The sequence below is a fragment of the Rhinolophus ferrumequinum genome, chromosome 19, assembly GCF_004115265.2.
Source record: "Rhinolophus ferrumequinum isolate MPI-CBG mRhiFer1 chromosome 19, mRhiFer1_v1.p, whole genome shotgun sequence".
NCBI lineage: Eukaryota > Metazoa > Chordata > Mammalia > Chiroptera > Rhinolophidae > Rhinolophus > Rhinolophus ferrumequinum.
In genome coordinates this window covers 9628695-9652439 of record NC_046302.1, presented here as the reverse complement: position 1 = coordinate 9652439, position 23745 = coordinate 9628695, and the positions used below count along the sequence as shown (strand labels likewise).

General features: G+C 38.9%; 1 protein-coding gene across 11 annotated transcripts in view; it reads left to right on the top strand.

Annotated features, from left to right (window-relative positions):
- The window catches only part of PTPRM (protein tyrosine phosphatase receptor type M), a 799491-nt gene that overhangs the window by 614697 nt on the left and 161049 nt on the right, over positions 1-23745 (top strand). For 6 of the 11 annotated variants that reach the window (XM_033087234.1, XM_033087224.1, XM_033087226.1 and 3 more), the window contains one exon: positions 4027-4214. In XM_033087234.1, the coding sequence (XP_032943125.1) occupies positions 4027-4214 (188 nt within the window). Of the gene's footprint in view, positions 1-3288; positions 3301-4026; positions 4215-23745 lie in introns of all 11 variants that reach the window. The other 5 variants (XM_033087233.1, XM_033087225.1, XM_033087223.1 and 2 more) reach the window with 1 other exon arrangement.

Here is a 23745-nt window from a genome sequence, read left to right as displayed (position 1 = left end):
ATGACATCAAATGTTTGAAATAAAATGTGGGGCAGAATGCACTGAAAACATGAAATGTTCCCAGCGGGGAGCTAAAGAAAAAAAACAAAAAAGAAAAATCCCATTTGTCCAGTGTAAGAAGGGTGAGGAGAAATGGCATTACCTGGCTGTGAAATGGCATTACCAAACAAGCATGAGCTGCTATTGCATTTGAGACGCATATATAACCCGAGTGTATCACTGCTGTGTTCTCGTTCTACCACTAACCTTTCCAACAAGGAGCCCAATACAAATGACTTCCAGGTATATAACAATTCATCGTAGCGAGAGCTCCACCCTCACAGCTGTCTGACTTCTGCCTCCTAATTCTCTTTACAAGCGTCTATATCTTTGCAACATAATTTTCCCCCTGTGCTTCTCTTTCCTCTAAGTTGTTATGATTTTTGTAAAGAGGGAGATTTTTTTTCCTGATGGTGTTTTTGCCTGAGGAATTTGTTGCCTGAGGAAAAAACTCAGAAGTTTAAGAATGGACATAAACCAGAATTTTTGAATTTGCACCATCTTGGTGGCTAACAAACAAAACCCACTAAAGCTCTCACCTTTTAGTACCAACAGTAAGGGGAAAAAAACTGCATTTTCACTCTTCCCATAAGGGAGGGGCACAGCCTAATCCTGGGCACCTGAACAATGCAATCTGCATGCAGATGACATTTGCAGAATCTTTTGATAGGCGAAGATTTGCGATTTCTTTGTGTGCTGTGGCATTCATTCCGCAGTTCCTTTAGTAGATGCTCTGACCTTGGGGGAGCTGTGAGTGGGGAGGGCTAAGACATGTATTGTCAGAGGGAAGAAAATGTTCAGATTTCACAGCAGGATTTAGATAAGCTTATTAAACAAATACCATTTTTTAAAGTCACTGCTTTGTTATTATGTACACTAATGACATCTTTTAAAGTTGGTTAGGCTTCTTTACCGAGAGAGAATCGTTTGAGCAGACAATTCAAGGAGCAAAAATGATGCCCATAGTGAAAAATAAGTCTGCCAGATAGACAAATAACTGGTATCAGGTGTAGTATATATATATATATATATATATACACACACACACACCAACATAACAAATGGTGATGTTTGGAAACTGTTCTTTCCACATTACCTGGTACAAATGTGAATCTGTATATTGCATAGTAAGGGTTAGTGAGGTTATCACTTGAAACTGGAAAGAACTTAAGCTGTATAAAATATATTTCCATTCAGACAAGAAATGTCTGCTGTGATTAGGAGCCTGGCACAATTAAATACTTCACCTTTTATTCTCGCAGGCTGAGGTGCCCAGCCCTAAAGTGTAGAGCTTTAGTATGCCTTCATATTATTTTCTTGCAAAAAAAAAAAAAAAAAAAAAACTGATGGATGAATGGATGGAATTCTCCCCCCACCCCCCAAAAAAAAAGCACAGCCTTCATTACAATTCAAGATTTTTCAGCTGGTTTGTTGAAAATTCAAGGAACTTTATTGAAGAATATAAGTAGAATTTATCTTCAGCTCTTAGAAAACCATCGGGACTGTCAGTGAGAAGCTTCATTTCTGATTTCCTCTTAGGCATAACTTTCAATTTAAAAAAATGTTGGTGAGTAATTTTTAACAAATATAGGAAATTAATGATGAATGATATGTTGTATCAGTAATAATTCTTTTTTAAGAAGCCAGAGGAAACTGATTAATCACTAATTTGGGTGGAAGCAAGAATTTTACTAGGTTAGGTGACCCAATTTCGTAACGGATGTCACACGTGAAACTTTCTATTCCCTCTTTGATATCTAAGCACTGGATAATAGTACTTTTCTTAGATAGTCTCTGTGGTGTTTAAATGCTTTGAGACACGTCCATACTAGTAATGAGGCCAAGATGTCACCAGGCAGGGGGAGATGATAACATACAATGGGGACAGTGGTTGCAGCTTCTACCTGGTGAAAACTTCCGAGAATGCCTGGCCCGGCATCACAGCACTGCCTGGGTGCCTGTGGATCCACGAGAAAGACCCAAGTGATTCTTTTAGGGGAAGTTTAGAAGGTCAGGCCACAATGGAGGACATTTAATTATGTTCATCCCAAAAGGTACAAAACTGAGGGAACGAGAGAGGCACAGGGAGGAAACTAATTAATGTTCCATTTATTTTAGTATAGAGAACAGAACTTCCTGATGGAGTAGCTAAACGCTCAGTGGATTCAGTACACGGATCCTGTATCCCACTTGATGAGCTTGGCAGTTGCCAGCAAGCAAATCTGATGTGAAAATTTCCTGGTGTCTTTGTGACTATTCTAAAAAAATGGGAACCAACGAATTTCTAAATTTCAAAGCAAATCCAAATGAAAAAAAGAATCATAAAATCAACTTACCACCCTTTTTTATTTTGTCTTTGTGTCTTTAGCCACCTTGTAGTGATCCAGGTGCCATTTCAGCAACAGCAACATAGCTACACACTTGTGTACCACCTTTCATGCCATGCATCCCAGGTGCTTTGCGATGCAGATAGAAGTGAGGTTTTCAAACCAGACCCAGCTAACCAAGTGCCCTTAAACTAAATTTCTTTTAAAGCTGAACTTCTCAGTTTAAAAACAAACTCCATAGCTGAATTCCCTATAGATGAACAATATGCTAATTAAAAAAAAAAAACTGACCATATCCTTTCTTATATGTTTTAATTTATTTTTTACCTCAAATCAGTTTTGATTTAATGTCCTCATTTTAAGTGACTTTAGCATTATATTTTGATGAGACACATCCTTAATCATAAAATAGCTAAAGGGATTCAGCATTATAATGAGTTAACCTGTAGAATGTGGAACTCTTAATCTAATAGCACTTTCCTGCATAAAACATTTTTAATAGCTACAATTTCTGCAGTTCATTAATCTAATTTACTAGTAGTCTTCCATTAAAATATAGCCTCTTTATGCATTTGACCAAATTTTGACATTAATTTTGTAGCACAATTTGGTTGACTTGTTCAAGAACTTCAAATGAGAAAATGTGTCAAATACTTATTTAGTCATTACTTGGTTCATGGGGATGAAAAGCAATTATGATACTATTTTAACCTCCTTTTTGTTATTGAGCACTTAAATTAAACACCTCCATCCTAACATGATGGGAGAATGGAGGCTTTGCCCTCTGACTCCCTATGAATAGAAAACTGTAAAACTAAAGCACAAAGTAAAAACTACCTGTAATTATTCACACAGTACTATTGCTTATGCCCTGTTTCCTTTTTCTCCTCCTCTTTTCTCCTGATATGTATCTTCTTAAAAGTGCCAATAAATGGTAAGTTCCCCCATTCTCCCCATGGAAAAGGTGTGGAGGGAATGGGAGTGTGTGTCTCATCTGCAGATCCTGACAAGCCAGCTGGTTCTGCTGTGTGTTGGCCTGCATGTTAGCTCTTGTAGAACATTCCATGTGTGATGTGTCGGTCCACAACACATTGTCAAGTTTTCTGATACTGGAGCATGCAAAGTGACTCATCCAACCAAGTTCCCTTTTCTTTTTCCGCTTTTCTCGATTGTCATGCATCAAGTCCACATCCTCATTGCTCGCTTTATAAGCCAACCCATTTTGTGCACTTTTATTTTGCTCACAGAACATTTGTACAGAGTTTATTTACTTCATCATACAAGCTAGGTAACTAATCATTGTTAGCAACACAAGACTGGTTTTGCACCGGGCCTTGAGGAAGTTTCAGACCGAAACTTCCATAAACTTTAGCACCGAAAGGCTAAAGGGTTCTTAATCAACCAGCTTTGTGAAAGCAATATATCGTTTGGACTGCTTTGTTAAAAAAAATTAAAAAATTAAAAATGTCTGCCTCATTCCTATCAGTATTGCCAATCCCATTTAAATTTCTAAACATTTAACTTTTCTTTTTGCTGAGCCATCGTAGGGATTATTGCAGCTGCAGGTTCAGGGGATGTCAGCAGCAGCTTCTTAGCATTCTCGGTGACTCTGTTATAGCCTGCTAGTTCTCCCTCACTTTTCCATGCCTTCTTCTCCTAGACGAAACCCACACGATGGCTAGCGACACCAGCAGCTTGGTGCAGTCCCACACATACAAGAAGCGGGAGACCGCCGATGTGCCCTACCAGACGGGGCAGCTCCACCCTGCCATCCGAGTGGCAGACCTGCTTCAACACATCACGCAGATGAAGTGTGCCGAGGGCTACGGTTTCAAGGAGGAATACGAGGTGAGCAAGCGCTCTGCACCAGGGCCCCTTCTCCGCCTTCCTGGTCTCACGTGATGCCAGGAACTGTGCTCCTGACTCACTCAGCCAGCCAGTGGGGCCCCATGAGGGCCGCCAGAAAGGGACAGGGTATTTCAGCCATGGATCCATTTACAACTGGCAATGAGATGCAGGAAACTAACATATGTTGCATGTGAAAAGGAGGGCCCCTTCACTTTCTTCCTTATTCTGCATGAATATGCAATGAAAACGGAAGCATACCAGGCTCTCTTCCCCATTCGTGATCACTTTGTTGGCTTTTCCTGTAATTAACTATGTTGTTAAATCCTAATAATTTCAGAGTAGTCTACTTCCAACAATTATAGATCAACCAGTGATATCATGTGTTGGAGAGTAGAGTGACTGGCTAGTGTCATGGCTTTGACAGCTGTTATTGTCCCGCCCTCCCAGAGAGCATGTTGCCATCCTGGGATCTAGTACAGACAGCTTTCAGGGGCATTTCCAGGAGCAGCGATATTCTCTGACCCTATATAAAATGTAGGACTCACCCCTTTCACAGCCTCTGTCATTAACTAGTTCTGTTGGAAAGTTATTCAAGAACTGAAAAAAGAATAGAATTGATTTGAAGAAGTCTGATTCAAATAAGTCCACCATGATTTGAGTGTACAAGTGAGGGGGGGTGGATTTCTCTTTTTACCTTATTAAAATCAATCCACAGTCATTGATGAAGATAAAGTAGAGTGCTTATAGGAAAAAACTAGTATTATATAGATATGTGGTTTTTTTAATCTTAGAATGTGTTTCTCGTCATCTGTCTACCTGACTAGCTCACTGTTGGAAAACATCTTGTCTGGAAGGAGAGTACTTTTTTTCATGCATTCAACAAGCCTTTACTGAGAGTCTACTATACCCCGATCTAAACAATGGACTAAGTGATGGAGATACAAAGATAAATAATGTGAAACTCCTGACTTCTAAGAAATAACGCCCCTGAAACGTGTTCAAAGAAATAATGTACCAAATTACATTCAAGAAATAATGCTCCCAAAATATTAAAAGATAATCCAAATATATAAGAGAATTCTTGAAAAAAAATTAGGCTCTCAGACTGGGGTTGGGAGAGAATAAGTTAGACTGCTAAATAAGAAATATTAAGATATCTGGGTAGTCATCTGGAAAATAAACTTATCCATACCTCATACCTTAAGCCAAATTAAATTCCAAATGGATCAAAGATTTTTAAATGTACAAAAACAAAAATTCAAAAATTCTAGAAAAAGACATGGGGAAAATTTTTATACTCTTAGAATAGGGAAAGTCTTTCTAAATATAACTCAAAACCTAAAAGCTTGTTCTTAGCTAGAGGTTTGACTAGGGAAGGATCTGCTTGCAAACACCCTCATGTGGTTGGCAGAATTCATGGCAGCTTACTTCTTTAATACCAGCAACAGAGAGAGCAAGCCTCTGCTGTTTCTAGTCTCTGGCCTCTTTTTTAAATTAGTTTCATGTATACAAAACAGCATATTGGTTAGACATTTACACACCTCACAAAGTGATAACCCCAACAAGTCTACTTCCCATCTCACACTGTACATAGCTATTGCAATACCATGGATTATATTTCCTCTACTCTACTTTACATCCCGTAACTTTTTTTTCATTTGACATTCAGTATTATTTTATATTAGTTTCAGGTGTACAGCAGAGTGGTTAGATATTTATATAATTTATGAAGTGATTCCCCCTGATAAGTCAGACACTCTACATAGTTTTTACAATATTGACTATATTTCTCATACTGTATTTCACATCCCCACGACTATTTTGTAACTACCAATTTGTGTTTCCTAATCCCTTCACCTTTCTCACCCATCCCCCGAACACCCCTCCTTTCTAGCAACTATCAGTTTGTTTTCTGTATCTGGGAGTCTATTTGTTTTGTTTGTTCATTTGTTCTGTTCTTTAGATTCTACACATAAGTGAGATCATATCATATTTGTCTTCTTCAGTCTGACTTATTTCACTTAGCGTAATACCCTTTAGGTCCATCCATATTGCTGCCAATGGTAAAATTTCATTCTTTTTCATAGTAAAGTACTCCATTATATATATGTACCACATTTTCTTTATCCAATCATCTATTGATGGGCACTTAAGTTGCTTTCCTATCTTGGCTATTGTGAATAGCGCTGCAGTGAACATAGGAGTGCATATATCTGTTCAAATTAGTGTTTTGAATTTCTTGGCATAAATACCCAGAAGTGGAATTGGTGGGTGATAAGATAGTTCTATTTTTAATTTTTTGAGGATCCTCCGTATGTTTTCCATAGTGGCTGCACCAATTTGCAATCCTACCAACAGTGCACGAGGGTTTCCTTTTCTCCACATCCTCGCCAACACTTGTTTGTTGATTTATTGATGATGGCCATTCTGACAGGTGTGAGATGATATCTCATTGTGGTTTGTATCATCACATCATCTATGTGGTAATTAGTGATGTTGAGCATCTTTTCTTATGTCTGTTGGCCATCTGTATTTCCTTTTTGGAGGAATGTCTATTCAGGTCCTCTGCCCATTTTTAATTGGATTATTTCTTTGTGTGTGTGTGTGAGTACTGAGTTCTATGAGATTTTTATCAATTTTGGATATTAACTTCTTATCAGATGTATCATTGGCAAAATTCTTCTTCCATTCAGTCAGATGTCTTTTCATTTCGTTGGTGGTTTCCTTTGCTGTGAAAAAACTTTTTAGTTTGATGTAGTCCAATTTGTATACTTTTTCTTTTGTTTCCCTTGCCTAAGGAGATAGATCAGTAAAAATATTACTAAGGGTAACATCTGAGAGTTTACCTCCTATAATTTCTCCTAGGAGTTTTATGGTTTCAGGTCTAACATTTAAGTCTTTAATCCATTTTCAGTTTCTTCTTGTATACGGCATAAGAAGGTGTTCCAGTTTCCTTTTTTGCATGTATCTGGCCAGTTTCCCCAGCACCATTTATTGAATAGACAGTCTTTACCCCAATGTATATTCTTGCTTCCTTTGTCACAGATTAAATGACGATATAGGCATGGATTTATTTCTTGGCTCTCTATTCTGTTCCATTGATCTATGTGTCTTAATGCCAATGTGTTTTTAATGCCAATACCATGCTGTTTTGATTACTACGGGCGTGTAGTATAATTTAATATCAGGTAGCATGATACCTCCAGCTTTGTTCTTCTTTCTCAGGATTTTCATGGATATTTGGGATCTTTTACAGTTTCATATAAATTTTAGGATTATTTATTCTAATTCTGTGAAAAATGCCACTGGTATTTTTTTCTTTTTTTTTTAAATTTTTATTAAATGTATTGGGGTGACATTGGTTAGTAAAATGATGTAGGTTTCAAGTGTACATTTCCATAATACATCATCTATGTCTTGCATTCTGTGTTCACCTACCAGAGTCACTTCTTCCATCACCATGTATTTGAACCCCCTTTCCCTCTTCTACCACACCCCTCCCCCATTAACCCCTGATAACCACTAAACTGTTGTCTGGGTCTATGAGTGTTTGTTTCTTTGTTTGTCTTGTTTGTTTGTTGCTTTCAGTTTTAGATCCCACATATGAGTGAAGTTATATGTTTCTTGACTTTTCTGTCTGACCAGTTTCGCTTAGCATGATAATCTCAGGATCCATCCATGTTGTCGCAAATGGCAATATTTCAACTTTTCTTATGGCCAAGTAATATTCCATTGTATATATGTACCACATCTTCTTTATCCAATCATTTATTGGTAGGGACTGCATTGAATCTATAGATTTCTTTGAGTAGTGTGGAAATTTTAACTATATTAATTCTTCCTATCCATGAGCATAGTATATGTTTCCATTTATATCTTCTTTAATTTCTTTCATCAATGTTTTATAATTTTCTAAGTAGAAGTCTTTTATTTCCTTGGTTAAATTTTTTCCTATGTATTTTTTTATATGCAATTGTAAACGGCATTGTTTTCTTAATTTCTCTTTCTGATAGTTTATTATTGGTGTATAAAAATGTAACCGATTTCTAAGTATTAATTTTGTATGCTGCTACTTTACTAAATTCATTTATCAGTTCTAATAGTTATTTGGTGGAATCTTTGGGGTCCTCTATATATAATACCATGTCATCTGCAAGGAATGACAGTTTTATTTCCTCCTTTCCAATTTGGGTGCATTTTATTTCTTGTCAGATTGCAGTGGCTAGGACTTCCAGTACTATGTTTAATAAAAGTGGTGAAAGTGGAAATCCTTGTTTTGTTCCTGATCTTAAGGAGAATGCTTTTAGCTTTTCCCCATTAAGTATGATATTAGCTGAGGGATTTTCATATGTGGCCTTTACTATGTTGAGATATATTCCCACTGTTCCTACTTTTCTGAGAGTTTTTATCATAAATGGGTGTTCAATTATGTCAGTCACTTTTCCTGCATCTATTGATCTGATCATATGATTTTTATTTTTCATTTTGTTTATATGGTGTATCACATTACTTGATTTGTGGATATTCAACCAACCTTGCATACCAGAAATGAATCCCACTTGATTGTGGTATATGATCTTTTTAATGTATTGCTGAATTTGACTTGAAGATTTTTACATCTGTGTTCATTAGGGATATTTCCCTATAGTTTTCTTTTGTTGTAATGTCTTTGTCTGGTTTTGAAATCAGGGTAATGGTGTCCTCGTAAAATGAGTTTGGGATCCTTCCCTGCTCTTGAATTTTTTGGAATAGTTTGAGAAGAATAGGTGTTAGTTCTTTTTTGAATGTTTGGTAAAATTCACCTGTGAGGTCCTCTCATCCAGGATTTTTGTTTGTTGGGAGCTTGTTGACTACCAATTCAATTTCATTAGTAGTAATCGGTCAGTTCAGATTTTCTGTTTTTTCTAGATTCAGCCTTAGAAAGTTATATGCTTCCAGGAATTTATCCATTTTTTCCAGAGTGTCCAATTTGTTGGCATATAGTATTTTCCTAATTATTTTTGTATTTTTTTTGTATCCATTGTCACTTTTCTTTCCCTTCTGATTTTATTTATTTTGATCCTCTCTCTTTTTTTTCTTGATGGATCTCATTAAAGATTTGTCGGTTTTGTTTATCTTTTCAAAAAACCAGCATTTGGTTCCATTGCTCTTTTGTATTGATTTTTTTAGCCTCTATTTTGTTTATTTCCTCTCTGATCTTTATTATTTCCTTCCTTGTACTCACTTTGGGCTTTGTTTGCTATTCTTTTTCCAGTTCACTTAGGTGTAAAGTTAGACTATTTATTTGAGATTTCTCTTGTTTCTCGAGGTAGGCCTGCATTGCTATGAATTTCCCTGTAAGACTGCTTTTGAAGGACCTCATAGATTTGGGGTCATTGTGTTTTTATTTTTGTTTCTCTCAAGGTATCTTTTGAATTATTCCGTGATCTCATTACTGACTCATTCATTATTTAGTAGCATGTTATTTAGCCTCCAAATGTTTGTGTATTTTTCAGTTTTTTTTCTAGTGATTGATTGCTAGTTACATATCATTGTGGTCAGAGAAGTCACTTGATTTTAGTCTTCTTAAATTTATTGAGACTTGTTTTGTGCCCTAGTATATGGTCTGTCTTGGAAAATATTCCATGTGCACTTGAAAAGAATGTATATTCTGCTGCTTTGGGGTGAAATGCTCTGAATATATCAATTAAATCCATCTGGTCTAGTGTATCATTTAAGGCGCTGTTTCCTTGTTGATTTAGGTCTGGAAGATCTGTCCATTCTTATCAGTGGGGTGTTAAAGTCTCTACTATGATTGTGTTCCTGTTGATCTCTGCCTTTATGTTGACAATACTTTTTTATCTGTTTAGGTGCTCCTATGTTGGGTGCATAGGTGTTTACTAGGGTTATGTGCTCTTGTTGGATTGATCCCTTTATCATTACGAAATGTCTTTCTTTGTCTCTTGTTAATAGTCTTTGTTTTAAAGTCTATTTTGTCCAACATGAGTATTGTTACCCCAGATTTTTCTCATTTTTATTTGCATGATAACTTTTTCCAGCCGTTTACTTTCAGTCTATCTGTATCTGAGGTGGGTCTCTTGCAGACAGTATATGCATGGGTCTTGCTTTCTTATCCATTTAGCTACCCTATGTCTTTTGATTGGAGCATTTGCTATGTTTATATTTAAAGTGGTTATTGATAGGTACATAGTTGTTGTCATTGTGCTATTTATATTCTTGATCTTTTGTTTGTTTGTTTGTTTCCCCCCTTCTTCTTCTTAAAGAAGTCCTTTTAATATTTCCTGTAGTAGTGGCTTGGTGGTACTGAATTCCTTTGGCTTTTTCTTGTCTGGGAAGCTCTTTATCTCTCCTTCAATTTTAAATGGTAGCTTTGTTGGGTAGAGTAGTCTTGGTTGTAGGACCTTTTTTCCAACACTTTGAATATTTCCTGTCACTCCGTTTTGGCCTGCAAAGTTTCTATAGAGAAATCTACTGATAGTCTTATGGGAGCTCCCTTGTAACCAACTAGTTGTCTTTCTCTTGTTGCTTTTAGAATTCCCTCTTTGTTTTTAACCTTTGCCATTTTAATTATAATGTGTCTTGGTGTGGGCCTGTATGGGTTCATCTTGTTTGGGACCCTTTGCACTTCCTGGGCATGTATGTCTCTTTCCTTCACCTGGTTAGGGAAGTTTTCAGCTATTATTTCTTAAAATAGGTTCTTGATCTTTTGTTCTCTCTCTTCTTCTGTTAGTCCTATGATGAAAATGTTATGCTTGATGTTGTCCCAAAGGTCCTTTAAACTATCTTTGATTTATTTTGTGTTTTTTTTATTCTGATTGAGTGTTTTCTGCTACCTTGTCTTCTAAATTACTGATATGATGCTATGCTTTATCTAATCTGCTGTTGATTCCTTCTAATGTATTGTTCATTTCAGTTATTGATTCCTTATTCCTGACTGTTCTTTTTTTTATGCTTTCTATGTCTTTCTTTATGCTTACTATCTCTTTGTTGAAGTTCTTCCTTAAGCATTCTTAAAACCAGTGTTTTAAACTCTGCCTCTGGTAGATTGGTTGCCTACATTTCATTTAGTTCTATTTCTGGACGTTTCTCCTATTCTTTTATTTGGGACATGTTTCTTTGTTTCCTCATTCTAGCTGCCTCTCTGTGTTTGCTTCTGTATGTTATGTTGGTTGGGCTATGTGGTCCAGTGGACCAGTCTCCCTATTCACCTGTGCATGTGTTCTAGGAGTATCCCTAGTGTGTGTTGTTTGTATTCTCTTACTATAACTGAGGCTTGATTGTTTTTGGCACATCAGTAGGTGGGATTGATTCCAAGGCTGACTGACTGTGAGGATTGACTATGCCCACATTGTATGAGCTGCTGTATGGGGGCTGACCCCTCACAGGGGAATTTGCCCCAGAAGGCTGTTGTGCCTGTTGAAACCACCCTTTGTGTGAAACACTTGTGGGGCCAATTGGGTAATGCTCTGTGGGGTCTGAAGCCAGCCTTGTGGTGTATTGTTTCTGGTATCTCTTGGGAAGGGCATCCATGCAGGCCAATTTCAGCCTTGCCTGTGACCGGCCCGGGGCTACCTCATAAGAGTCACAAAGCTATATTTGGTTGCTGCCTGTTCTGGACCTGGCGGCATGTGGGGTGGCCTCTCTGTGACCTAAGGCTGGCTGTCACTAGTATTGGGCCTATGGCAGCTTAACAGAAGGCCCAGGGTCCCCCTAGGCCTTTTGTCATTGGCTGGCTGCCCGTAAGGCCCAGCTGTTGAAAGAGCCTCCTTAGGTTTCAGCCGTGCTAGTTGACCCGGTGTTGAGAGTGCCCCTGGCAATGCAGCCCCAGCTGGTTGGGCAGGGTTCCAAGAAGTCACGGGGTGTAGGCTGTTGTCTTCACAAATCCAATGCAGAGTCAGTTCTTGCACCAGTGCTAGGCCCGTGAACACCTTGCAAAATGCCCTCAGAACACTGCAGTGAGCCACTGCTCCCCTTAGGCCTGTAGATCCCCGAGAGCTACCCAACAGAGGCTGCAGCTCAAGTTGTGATTAACTGCCCACCACTAAGAGTTCACCAGGCCACCGTGGGCCATCTGCTGCTATGAAAGGCTTTTGCAGCTTGTAGAGTGGGGTGGGCTGCCCAGGAGGTGAGAGTACCCAGGGTGATGCAACACTAGCTAGGTGGGGCAGGGACCCAGGGCATCTGGTGCGCATGCACAGATTTTATCAAACCAGTGTAGTCTCAGATTTGGCCCTTTGAGGGAGGGTTCAACAAAGAAAAGATGGTGCCCTCCTATCAGCTACACATGAGGAAGGCTCCACATAGAGACAAAGCCCTCGCCCCAAGGCTACACAATCTGTCTTTCCCTGTATGTCTGTAGCAACTCTTGAGTTGCCACCCCTCCACTGGAGAGCAGTTGAGTGTTTGCAAGTGAGTGAATCTATGCACAAGCTCTTCAAGAGGATGTCTGGATTTCTAGTCACTTTCCATCTCACCAGTATAGATGGACAGAGTTCTCACTGCTTTTCACTGCCAGATGTAGGAATTCCTCTTCCTGGCACAGGATCCCTGCGCTGTGGTGTGCGGTGTGGGGCTGGGACCCCTCCCCTCCCTCTTCAGGGGGAAATCCACCATTGAGGTGTCCCTCCCAGTGTTCAACCACTACCTGTGGGTTTCAGGTCAGCCCATTTCATGTCTCCACCCCTCCCACCAGTCTCGATGTGGCCTCTTCTTTATATCCTTAGTTATAGAGATTCTGTTCAGCTAGTCTTCAGATGATCCTTAATGTTGGTGGTTCTATTATTTAGTTGTAATTGTGATATGATCCTGGCAGGCATCAGTCATAGCATTTACCTAATCCACCATCTAGGAATGAGAGTATATTTGAAATGAGTTCCTACCATCTCAATATCCTACGAGTTTCAAACTCTGCTTCTTTCTCCTCTTAGAGGAACACTCATGATACTTCATTTTATGTCCCAAATGCTGTGTTGTCTTGGGTTGAGCTTCATGTCTGAGCTTAATGGCCAAAGATTCATTACAGCACTGAGAACCATGCCACTGTGATAGCTAGCCTTTTAAGACTAGATCTTTGGTCCGTCGCACACAAATAGACACACTCTGTCTGCTGACATGTGCATTCTCATGTGTTGCCAATAACCTCAGTTCAGAAGACTGCAAGCCAAGGAAACTAACTCAGACTAGGCCTTAAGCATTTGATTTAAGTCCAGAAAATATTTTCAGATGAAGTTCTGCATTTTAGAAACCTTGAAATTCTTAGATTTACCTTTAGCAATTTAACTTATAATTGACTGCCTTTGCATGTTTCCACATGCACTTTTAAAGGCTAACTTAGGAATTAATAGGATTAAGAGTAAGACTTCCAGAAACATTAATATGTTATGAAAGACAAAATTAGGTTATTGAAAAAATATAAGCCTAATGAATAGAGGTGATGTCTCAGTTCTATCCAATATTCTGAATGCAGATATTGCTCAAATGTTCATTAAAGATATTAATGTCAAAGAGATTAGTTATAGAATCAAATAATTCAAAGAATAACCTGATAAAAATTTTTCATAGACTGCTTGAAAATACCTACCTTGGCACTTCCTGTTAACACTATAGCTGATACATATATTGGAAAATATTTATCCTATTCAGATCTCCAGAAGAAATAAGATTTATAAGTGCAAACTGAAAGAGTTTATGCCAAGTTTAAGCATATTATAATTGATGATTTATTGAGTTGTTATACTTTGAAATAAAATGTTATTAATTAATTACGTTTCAAAATAGTGTTTTTCTCATTCTAGCTAATCAGTGGATCAGAGAGGATGGCTTAAAGGAAATGTATATAAATGCATCAAATCATCACATTATGCACCTTAAACTTGCATAATGTTATTTATCAATTATATCTCCATATAGCTGGGGGGAAGTAAATACTTTTAAACACCAAAGCCATTATCAGTTTAAAAAAAAATAAGGAAAAAAATGAAGAAAGGACATATACTAGAGAGAAAAGCAGGAAAAACTAGAAAGGTATTATTGGGAGAAATATGAAATGGCAAATTCTGTTGGGAATTATCTTAGCACTCAGTATATTATGGATTACTAAGTGCCCCCATCCCGGAAGGTAGGGTGCTAATGTTGGCAAGAGGACCATGGTGGGATAGAGTAAGTGGGACATGAGGAGTGATGTTGGTACACAGGTAAACCTGTGCAGTGGCTGCAGGGAGAGGGGCACTCCTGCTAAGAAGCGCCTCACCTCCAGCATGAAGTCTTTCCTTCCCCATCCTTGCCTGCATATGTCGCTGAATTACAAACTCAGATCTAAGAGGTCCAGCCAAGCTGATGGGAATTAACGGGGCAGCGAAAGGTCCCAGGCCGTATTTACTCTGCTCTACATTCTCTAACCCCAGGGAATATTTATTCTAGTATGAATCTGGAAAATCATCAAACAGATATTTTTTTTAAAGTTCAATTGGCTTTTAGAACTCTAACCAAAGGTACCTCTTTGAATCGCGCTGTGAAGTATGCATCCTTCCCTTTAACCCCCACCGAGTCAGGAATACTGTGGCTGCCTGGTGTGGGATGAATCTCACAGAGCAAATACTGAAAGGCTGTGGTGTGGAACACAGGCTCTGGTGCCAGACTGCCTGTATTCCAACTCAACTCTGCTTCCTACTACTAGCCACGTGACCTTTAGAACATTACCTAACCTCTCTGGACCACGGTTTCTCCATCTGTAAAATGGAATAACTATAGTTTCAGCCTCATATATTGTGTGACGATTAACCCATTTAATGCATCGTAAGTGCTGGAATTGTATCTGACATTCAGTTGACCAGTTACCTAGTAAAAGAGAAAAATAATGACCAATAATAAGATCCAAGAACAGAAGTTCACACCGTGTTCTTTATAGGGAAAATATGTCATATTGCGGTTTCAATACATCTCTGTCATCTCTTGTGTTCAGCACTCTGAGGGTAAAGTGAACCAGTCCTTTTCTGGAAGGGGCTCAGTACATTTTTGCTTCAGCTATAGACTAAGTAATTCCCTTACCATATCATACACCGTGAAAAGCTCCCATTAAAAAGTAACTTAAATAACTAGGTGGGTTTTATTCTGTGGATAAATTTTGAGAACTGAGAAAATAAGTACTTTTAAATATATGCTATCACCTTTGATTGCTAAAATAGTATTTTGATATCTATGATGTATGACAATTAAGTTCGTGAACTTGTTGCAATGATGTTGTTAACCTTTTTTGATGTCAGAGGGATTATTCATTATGCATTTGTACCAATTGGACAAACAGTTAACCAAGTTTACTATTTGCAAGTGCTGAAAAGGCTGTGTGAAAACATTAGATGAAAATGACCTGAACTTTTCACCCAGAATTCATGGCTCTTGCATCACGACAATGCACCAGTTCACACAGCACTGTCTGTGAGAACTTTTTAGCCAGAAAACAAATAACTGATTGGAACACCCTCCCTACTCACCTGATCTGGCCCCCAGTGACTTTTTTCTTTACCCGAAGATAAAGGAAATATTGAAAGGAAGACATTTGGATGACATTCAGGATATCAAGGGTAATACAATGACAGCTCTGATGGCCATTCCAGAAAAAGAGTTCCAAAATTGCTTTGAAGGGTGGACTAGGTGCTGGCGTCGGTGCATAGCTTCCCAAGGGGAGTATTTCAAAGGTGACTGTAGTGATATTTAGCAAGGAGGTATGTAGCACTTTTTCTAGGATGAGTTCGCGAACTTAATTGTCCGACCTCGTAAGTTAGGAAAGTCCTAAGGAATGGTGTAACTGTAGACCAGAGAATGCTCTTTATATATACTGGTATCTTTGGCAAGGTAGGATTTAGCAAAAGTTTAATAAGTTGCACTCATTAAGTCACTAGAGAATAGTAAGCACATGCTGTGAATCTGACACAGAGCTCGGCTCTGGGCACACAGAGGAGACCCACGTGCCCTGTCCTCAAGAAGTTCACTCTGCAAGAGGAAGCAGCCACGTAGCAATTGTGTCAGGGGTTCAACCCCACAAGAGAGATTTGCAGAGGCCACTGGGGGGGCACCTGAGCTGGTTTAGGGTGCAAGACTGGACAAGGATGACTTTTTCCTTGAAGGAGGAGTGGTAGTTGGCCAAGAAAAGGTGAAAGAGAACAGATTCCAGGTAGACAGACACAAAAGCAAGAGAATGGAGTGCATTGGGAAACTGGCGTGAATCGTAGGAGCGGTTGGCAGGTGTAGACAGTCAGGGCTCCAATCAAAGGGCCCCGTGTGTCCTATGGAAGAGCTTGAACATCCTTCTGGAAGCCATGGGAAGAGAAGAAACACTCAGATAACATGAGTCTCATTGCTGTACTTGGATGGAGATCTATTTAGTACAAACAGCTTAATTTTTAAACATTATTTATGTAAGGCACACAGGAATTGATTGAAAGATAATAATCAACACCCAAAAAAATAAAGGGGAGAGGGAAAATGTATTACCGAAAAAGTATGCTATGAATTGCATTGCTCTGTCCCTGCTCAAAAAATGCTATGGAATGCTTGGCTTCGACACTTACTGAAGCAATGAGTTACTTCCATAGTAACGCATATCTGGGGATAAAATATCAAGAAAGTCTCTAGTTGCTACTGTGACTCAGCATAATCATCCAGTCTGTCTTTCTGGTTTTCTTCAATCTATGTATATTGGGAAGACCAACCATCTAAATTGCAAAATAGTTTTGGAATAGTGACTTTTTTTCTGTTGACAGTGTTTCAACCAGCTCATCTTTATCTTTTCCAAGACAGAAGTGTCTGAAAATTGGCCTAAACACTGGGAAGATTCATTACTGCTCAAGTACACAGCAGAAGAGTGTCCAAACAGAAGGGAAAACGTGGTGGGGATGAGACAGAACAGCGCTCAGTGCAAATTTCATATTTGATTTTGTTCTAACAGGATGGTCATATGGCATATCTCTCCAGGGAAATGCAATAATATGATTCAAAAGAAACTCAGACATGAATCACAATAAAAAAGTAAACATGCTGAATTGAACAGAAAATGGCATGTTGTCAGTGGAGAGCGGATCGGGGATCTCTGGAGAAAGACCAAGTGGAAAGGGCAAGTTTGTTTACTTTGTTGAAAAAGAGGAGCTGTTTCCTTTTTTTTTTTCTCCCAGCAAGCAAAAAGCAGTTTGTGCTAACCCCTTAGGGAAAATCTGTGCGTTTACCAAAAACAAAAAAAAGAAGGTAGCTGCACTCAAGGAAAACAGTATAGGACTGAGCTGTCCTGCCCCTGCAGACTTCTGGGCCTTTATCACCTGGAGTCAGAAAGGGAGATCGGCCATGACACTGCAGCTCTGCCCTGAACCAACAGGGAACACTTCTCACTGTTCCTTCTGCGTTAGAGCTGGCAGCTGCTCCACACTGCAGTACATACTGAGACAGGAGGGAGGTCCACAACACCCTGGTGGCCCTGCAGGGTTGGAAAGTGACTTCCCCTCCCTCTCTAGTCCCCAAAAGGCCTTCTTTGGTCCTCAGTTTTTTAACTGATCCTCTGTCTCTTTGGTGATCTAAGCAGAAAGACCATTAACCTTAAATGGGAAAACAGGCATGTGATTCTGAAAAAAATATGTTTTGCTATCATTGTAAAATTAAAGGAAAGACAGCAATTTAGAACTCCTCCCAGATAGGGCATCCTGAAAAACACAGATGGTGCTGTTTCATTAGCTCACGATACTGCGCCGGGGCACAAAAGTCTCTTTTCCAGTTACTGGAGCTGAATCTTCTCAGCCTGAGGAACTCTTGGTAGCCTACTCTTCAAAAAATACCTATGTGTGTATCTAAATACAATATAATTACCGAAATGTATTTAGAAAAACACTATGCTTACCCCACCTACTTTTCTCCTATGTGTTTCTCCAGGGTACAAACACTGGTGATTACTTTTGTCATTGAACATGGAGATTGTTTTTTAGCTCAATTTAAATTGGGGAATTGAGATATTATGCCAGAATCTCAGGCTTAAATACAAGTATCCATTTTTTTTCCTAAGGAATCTGGATTTTCTTTAAATATGTCTATCTTGTCGAGTTTTTTTAAATGTATGGACTATATATTTTCCTCTCTCGTCCTTCCCTCTGTTTTCTAAGTAAAACAGCTGATTTTGTTAAATGCAAGCACAATGTTATTTCCGATGTCTTTGTCTAGAGGTGTCCCTCCCTTACCCATGGGGGTTACATCCCAAGACCCTTAATGGGTGTCTGCTACCATGGATAATACCCTATATATACTATATTTTTTCCTGTACATGTATACCGCTGATAAAGTTTAGGTACAGTAAGAGGTTAACAACAATCACTACTAATTAAAATAGAACAGTTATAACAATACACTGTGACAAAAGTTATGTGAATGACTTTAGGGCCATTCGTAAGTAAAATAAGGGTTACTTGAGCACAAGCACTGAGATATCGAGATAGGAGATCTGATAACAGAGAGCGCCACTAAGTGGCCAGGAGCATGCATGTGTGGAGATGCCGGATAAAACGGTCATTCACATACCAGGCGGGACAGAGCAGGAATGCACATGATTGCATCACACTACTCAGAATAGCATGTAACTTAAAACGTATGAATTGTTTATTTCTGTAATTTTCCATGTAATATTTTCGGACCAGAGTTGACCACAGGAAACTGAAACCACGGAAAGTAAAACTGCAGATAAGGAGAAGACTACCATATAGTTGACAAATTTGTAACAAATTAAGAAGAGATGATTAAAATGTCTCACTGGCCCTCCAAAATCTGTTTTTTATTTGCTTGCCTCCCACCTTAGGGAAGCAGTAAAACCTAAAAAAAAAGAAAGAAAGGAAAAAAAAAGAAACCCACTCCGTGAAAACCACCTCCTGTCTGGAATTTGCAGTTATAATTCCCTGTTCAGAAGCCCTTAGATGGCAGAGGCCCGTAGTTGGGAAGACAGGCCCTGATCCTTAGATGGGCTGGCAGCAGAGCAGAGGACAGTACCAGGGTGCCTGGGCTCTCCCCTGTGGGAGGTTAGTTGTCAGAGAGAGAACTGCGTATACCTCTAGAAAAGTTTTAAGAGCAGAGCACATCAGTCCCTTTGTTTAGAAAACAGCGTTAGAGCAGGTGGAATAAAAGGTGCTTTGTGTTACTTAGCTGATAGAACCATTGCCTGACACAGCTGGTTCCGTGCTTCTGGGTGCAATCCGGGGTGGAGACACCCCCTTGCCATTCACCTCCAGCCCACACACATTTCAGATGTGCTTTTCAGTTCCCGTTTCATAGTCTCAGGCACCAGCTGAGTCAATCAATTGCCACAATCAGTGCAGGTTATTTTCTATCCCCCAGGATACAAACCAAACAAAACAAAACCACTCAAAGCTAAGGAAGGGGAGTTGGGGGAGCATTGGCAAGCGCTGTAAATGTATTAAGAATCATAACAGCTGCGCCTCCAATGGCTGTAGCCGCCAAGTGAGTTTTGACATGATTTTTCCTATAATTATGGTGATGCTGAGCCATGTCCATAAGAAAATGGTAGAAACTTCTATCTGAAATTTTGAGGTTGCTTCAAGCTGTTTGGGCAAGTCAAGTGTATGTGCTTATGGATACTTAGTAGATAAAAGTTTCTGCATGTTTTTAAATGGTGCAATAGAGGGAGTTGATTTTACCGTCAATATCGGGTTTATTTTTTTCTAAACTATAAATATAAAAGTGTCCGTTTCATTTGTTGCATGCTCCATTTGGTCATGCTAGCTTTCAGGACCTCTAAGGTGTTAGCTGACTTTTTAAATCCAGTTTTCTTTTGTCCTATGCCCCTGATAATATCATGTGCGAGTAGAAGCTCAAACTTCAGAAAATTTGATTAAAAATTGTTATTTCCTATGACTCTCCATCCTCCCTCTGATGCTAGCTCATGACGGTAGATATTGTCCAATTTGTTGGACGCGCTTCTAGTCAACTTTTTAATGTCAGATGCCATTAGTGACAGGACCTGGCCCTAAAGGGACTGTAAATGTGCCAGGACCTTGCACTTGCTGACCTCATGAGTAGCTGGCATTATTTGAATGGTGTCACTTCCCACTAACTTGGTCTAGTGAGTTTTGGCACAGTTGTCATCGCCCCCTCCCTTTCCCTCACCTGCACATCAGCAGGTCACAAGTCCTAACCACGTTCTCTCCCCACCATTTTCAGCTCCATCCCTTCCTCTCAGATCCCACTCACCTGGCCCTCATCTCTTGCCTGCACCATTGTAAGAGTTCCCTAACTTATCTCTCAACACTTAGTCTCCCCCTCAAATCTGTCCTCCACTCTGCAAACCAGTTTTCTTTGTAACGCATAGATGTTATCGTGTTTGATGATACTCCAAAATCTGCTGTGGATTCATTCCAAAGCTAAGAAACTCCTTAGCATGGCATACTCTGCCCTCCATGACATAACCTCAGCCTGTATTTCAGGCTTTATTATCAACCACAGCTACTTTCTTCATAAACCTTATGGTGTGGCTTTTCTGAATAACTCACTGTCTCTCACACTCCAGCGCTTTTGTGTCTCTGGGCCATGCTTCATGTTGTAGCTTTGCCTAGGGTAACTTCTAGCTCCTTCTCTACTTGCTAAGTCCCTTCAGATCCAACTTACATATTACCTACTCCTGAAGCTTTCCCTGATCCATCCAATCAGAAACAATCATTCCCTTCACAGTCCCGTAGGTCTGTGTTTGAATACCATAGTAGGCAACATATTAATTTATAATGCAGCAGACAACGTATTAATTGAAAATACAGTAGACAGTATATTAACTGATAATATAGTAGGCTATATATTGATTGATTCAATAGATATTTGACAAACACTGTTACTTTATATTTACTGAATTGATTTCTATATATTTAAACACATATACTCCTAGTAAGAAAAATGAAATTAAAGATGGATAAAACTATTAAAAAATACAGATTGCTCAAATTGCTTCAAATCATCAGGTAGAATCAAGTGGGTTAGTGGCATCCAACCAGAAAAAAACTGTGCTAACTTGAATCTTCCCGATAGTGATGGTTTAAAAATAGTAATAATGGACATGGTTCCATCTGATCATTTTACCCATTAAATGCACACCATATGTTTTAAAATTTTAGGATAAATATTTGTAATCCATATAATCTTTAAATTTCTTATATAACCCCTCATAGAAATAATAGATAATTATTTAAGTGAAAATTCAGGGCATTTGATAACATGACTATTCCAAGAGATAAATGATTTATCATCATACACAGTTTCAAAGCTCATAAAGGTACTTTGTGTTATCACGGATATGCATTAGCGGGGAGCAAGATTTCGAGGATTAGACTTTTCATAGTCTTGCTTGGCTCCTACAATTTTCATGATGATGTTCATGGTACCTACCTTTGTCTAATACCTAATGTGGCAGCACTGTGCAAAGATACACACACAAAGAGAGCTATTGCCAATCACAAGGCTACTGCATTACTACCATATCCATTTTACAGATGAGGAGATGACTAAGAATTTCAGTAACTTGCAAAGCCATCTTGCTCTGGAGTGGTAGCATTTATTCTGTGTCTGTGGACTCTTTCCACTACCACCACATCACTTCCTCATGTAACCCCCCAGTGATACAGACCTGTGGAAATGACCCTTGTGTTTATTGATTTGACATGTGATTGCCTGGCAAGAGTATTATTTTTGCTCTGTGGTTTTGTTTGCTTTGAACTGTTCTGTCCTTTGGCAGAAGACCCATCCAGCCCTGAGGGCTCCGTTGACAGCGCCAACTCTAGTGCTTTCCTACATCTCAGCAGCAACAGATGCTGATTAACCTCGCTCAGTGCCCCAGCTCTGAGAGTGAGGTCACTGGGACATTGCTTCTCTCCTGTTCTAGTTTTTCATTGTCGAGAGATGCAGGAAAATCATCCTGCAGAAATCTGCCAGCTCGTCGAAACCCACTAGGACCAATTATAAGCTAAAATCAAGCCACAGCTCTTGAGAGCATGGATTCTATAAGTCTCCTCCCTGGATTATTACTACCAGCCACCCCAGTAGAAGGAGGAAGGGAGAAAAATGAATGTGTAAGTTTGAATTGTGTCTTAAAGCTAAGGTTTTCTAAAAGATCCTCTCTGGAAGATGCTTAATCTTTATTCAGTGAGATGGTACAACATGACAGTAACAATTATGTTACCTGGATCTCTGTTATCCATGATAACATGATATCCTCTGCTACCTGGGTCATGTGAACTGTATCTCTGATGTCCAGGCAGAGCCAAGGTAACACATTTAAGCTTTGAATAAATAATGCAAAACATAACCAGTTGAAAAGTGAATTCTTTTTTCCAAACAATAGTGTTGTATAGTAGAATGGATGGGAGATTGGCAATTAGAAGTCTTGGGTCCCAAGTCTTTGACCTGTCGTGTCATCGAAGAGTCTCTGCTGAGACTCTAACATTGGACCCTTGAGCAAATCACTCAGCTTCCCTGAAACAACTCAATCAGTTGTGAAGACTGAGTGCTCTGTCTCTGATATTAGTCGTGCCATCACTTCAGTGATGCCACACTTGCTGTTTGGCTGATATGTTCCCGGGGATGGGGTGTTTCCCAGTGGATGGTACTGACTAGCTGCCTGAAAACCACAGCCTGGCCATCATTGCTGTATAAAGTACCATCACTTTCAAAAATTAAAGTGCCATTTAGGACCCACAACCAGTTCTCTGGCTTCCTCTTGCCAGTTTTGTGTTTACTCAGCATTTCTGAATAAGGTGGTTTCTATCCTAAAAGATAGAAGCCCCTTCTATCTTTTCCTCCTCTTCTCTCCCATTTCAGCCCTTTTCCATTCCCACCTCATCCCCAAAACACTGGGAGCTCCGAGTTGAGGGGATATAGTAATGATAATACATTTCTGTATCGAGCCCTCACAATGTCTGAAATGTGTTTATGATCATAGTTCCATTATATCTCTGATCCCCACTGTCCCAGTTTTTAAGGATCATGAATAATAAGGAAACATATGGATTAAATATTTCAAATTATTTCATTTATTTCGCATTTTATATTATATAAATTCACATTATTGTCACATGTATTATTCAAACCAAAATAATATCGAATCAGAGCCCTTAATATTTTTTACCTGTCACATCACTGAAATGAAAGAGAATACGCTGACTTTTCCAATTCCTTCTATTACATCTTCTGAAGTAAAAGTAGTTGTATGTCCATGATGGAATTCACCCATATTATTCAATATATTTTAAATTTTAAAAACTTCATTCCCTTCATCTTCTGTTATTGCCCTTTTATCTGTTTACTTCAAGGAAATTATACAAGAGATACTGAATAATTATAATGTATTCAGTGTTAATTATAAATGCAAAGCTTATGTTTTTATATGTATTGTATTTATATGCTTTAGGTAATTATGCATTTGCCTTCCTTGACAATTTTATGGCCAAAATATTTTACTTGGCTGATTACTAAAAGTATATTTTAAACTTACTTCTTGAAACATGAAGAG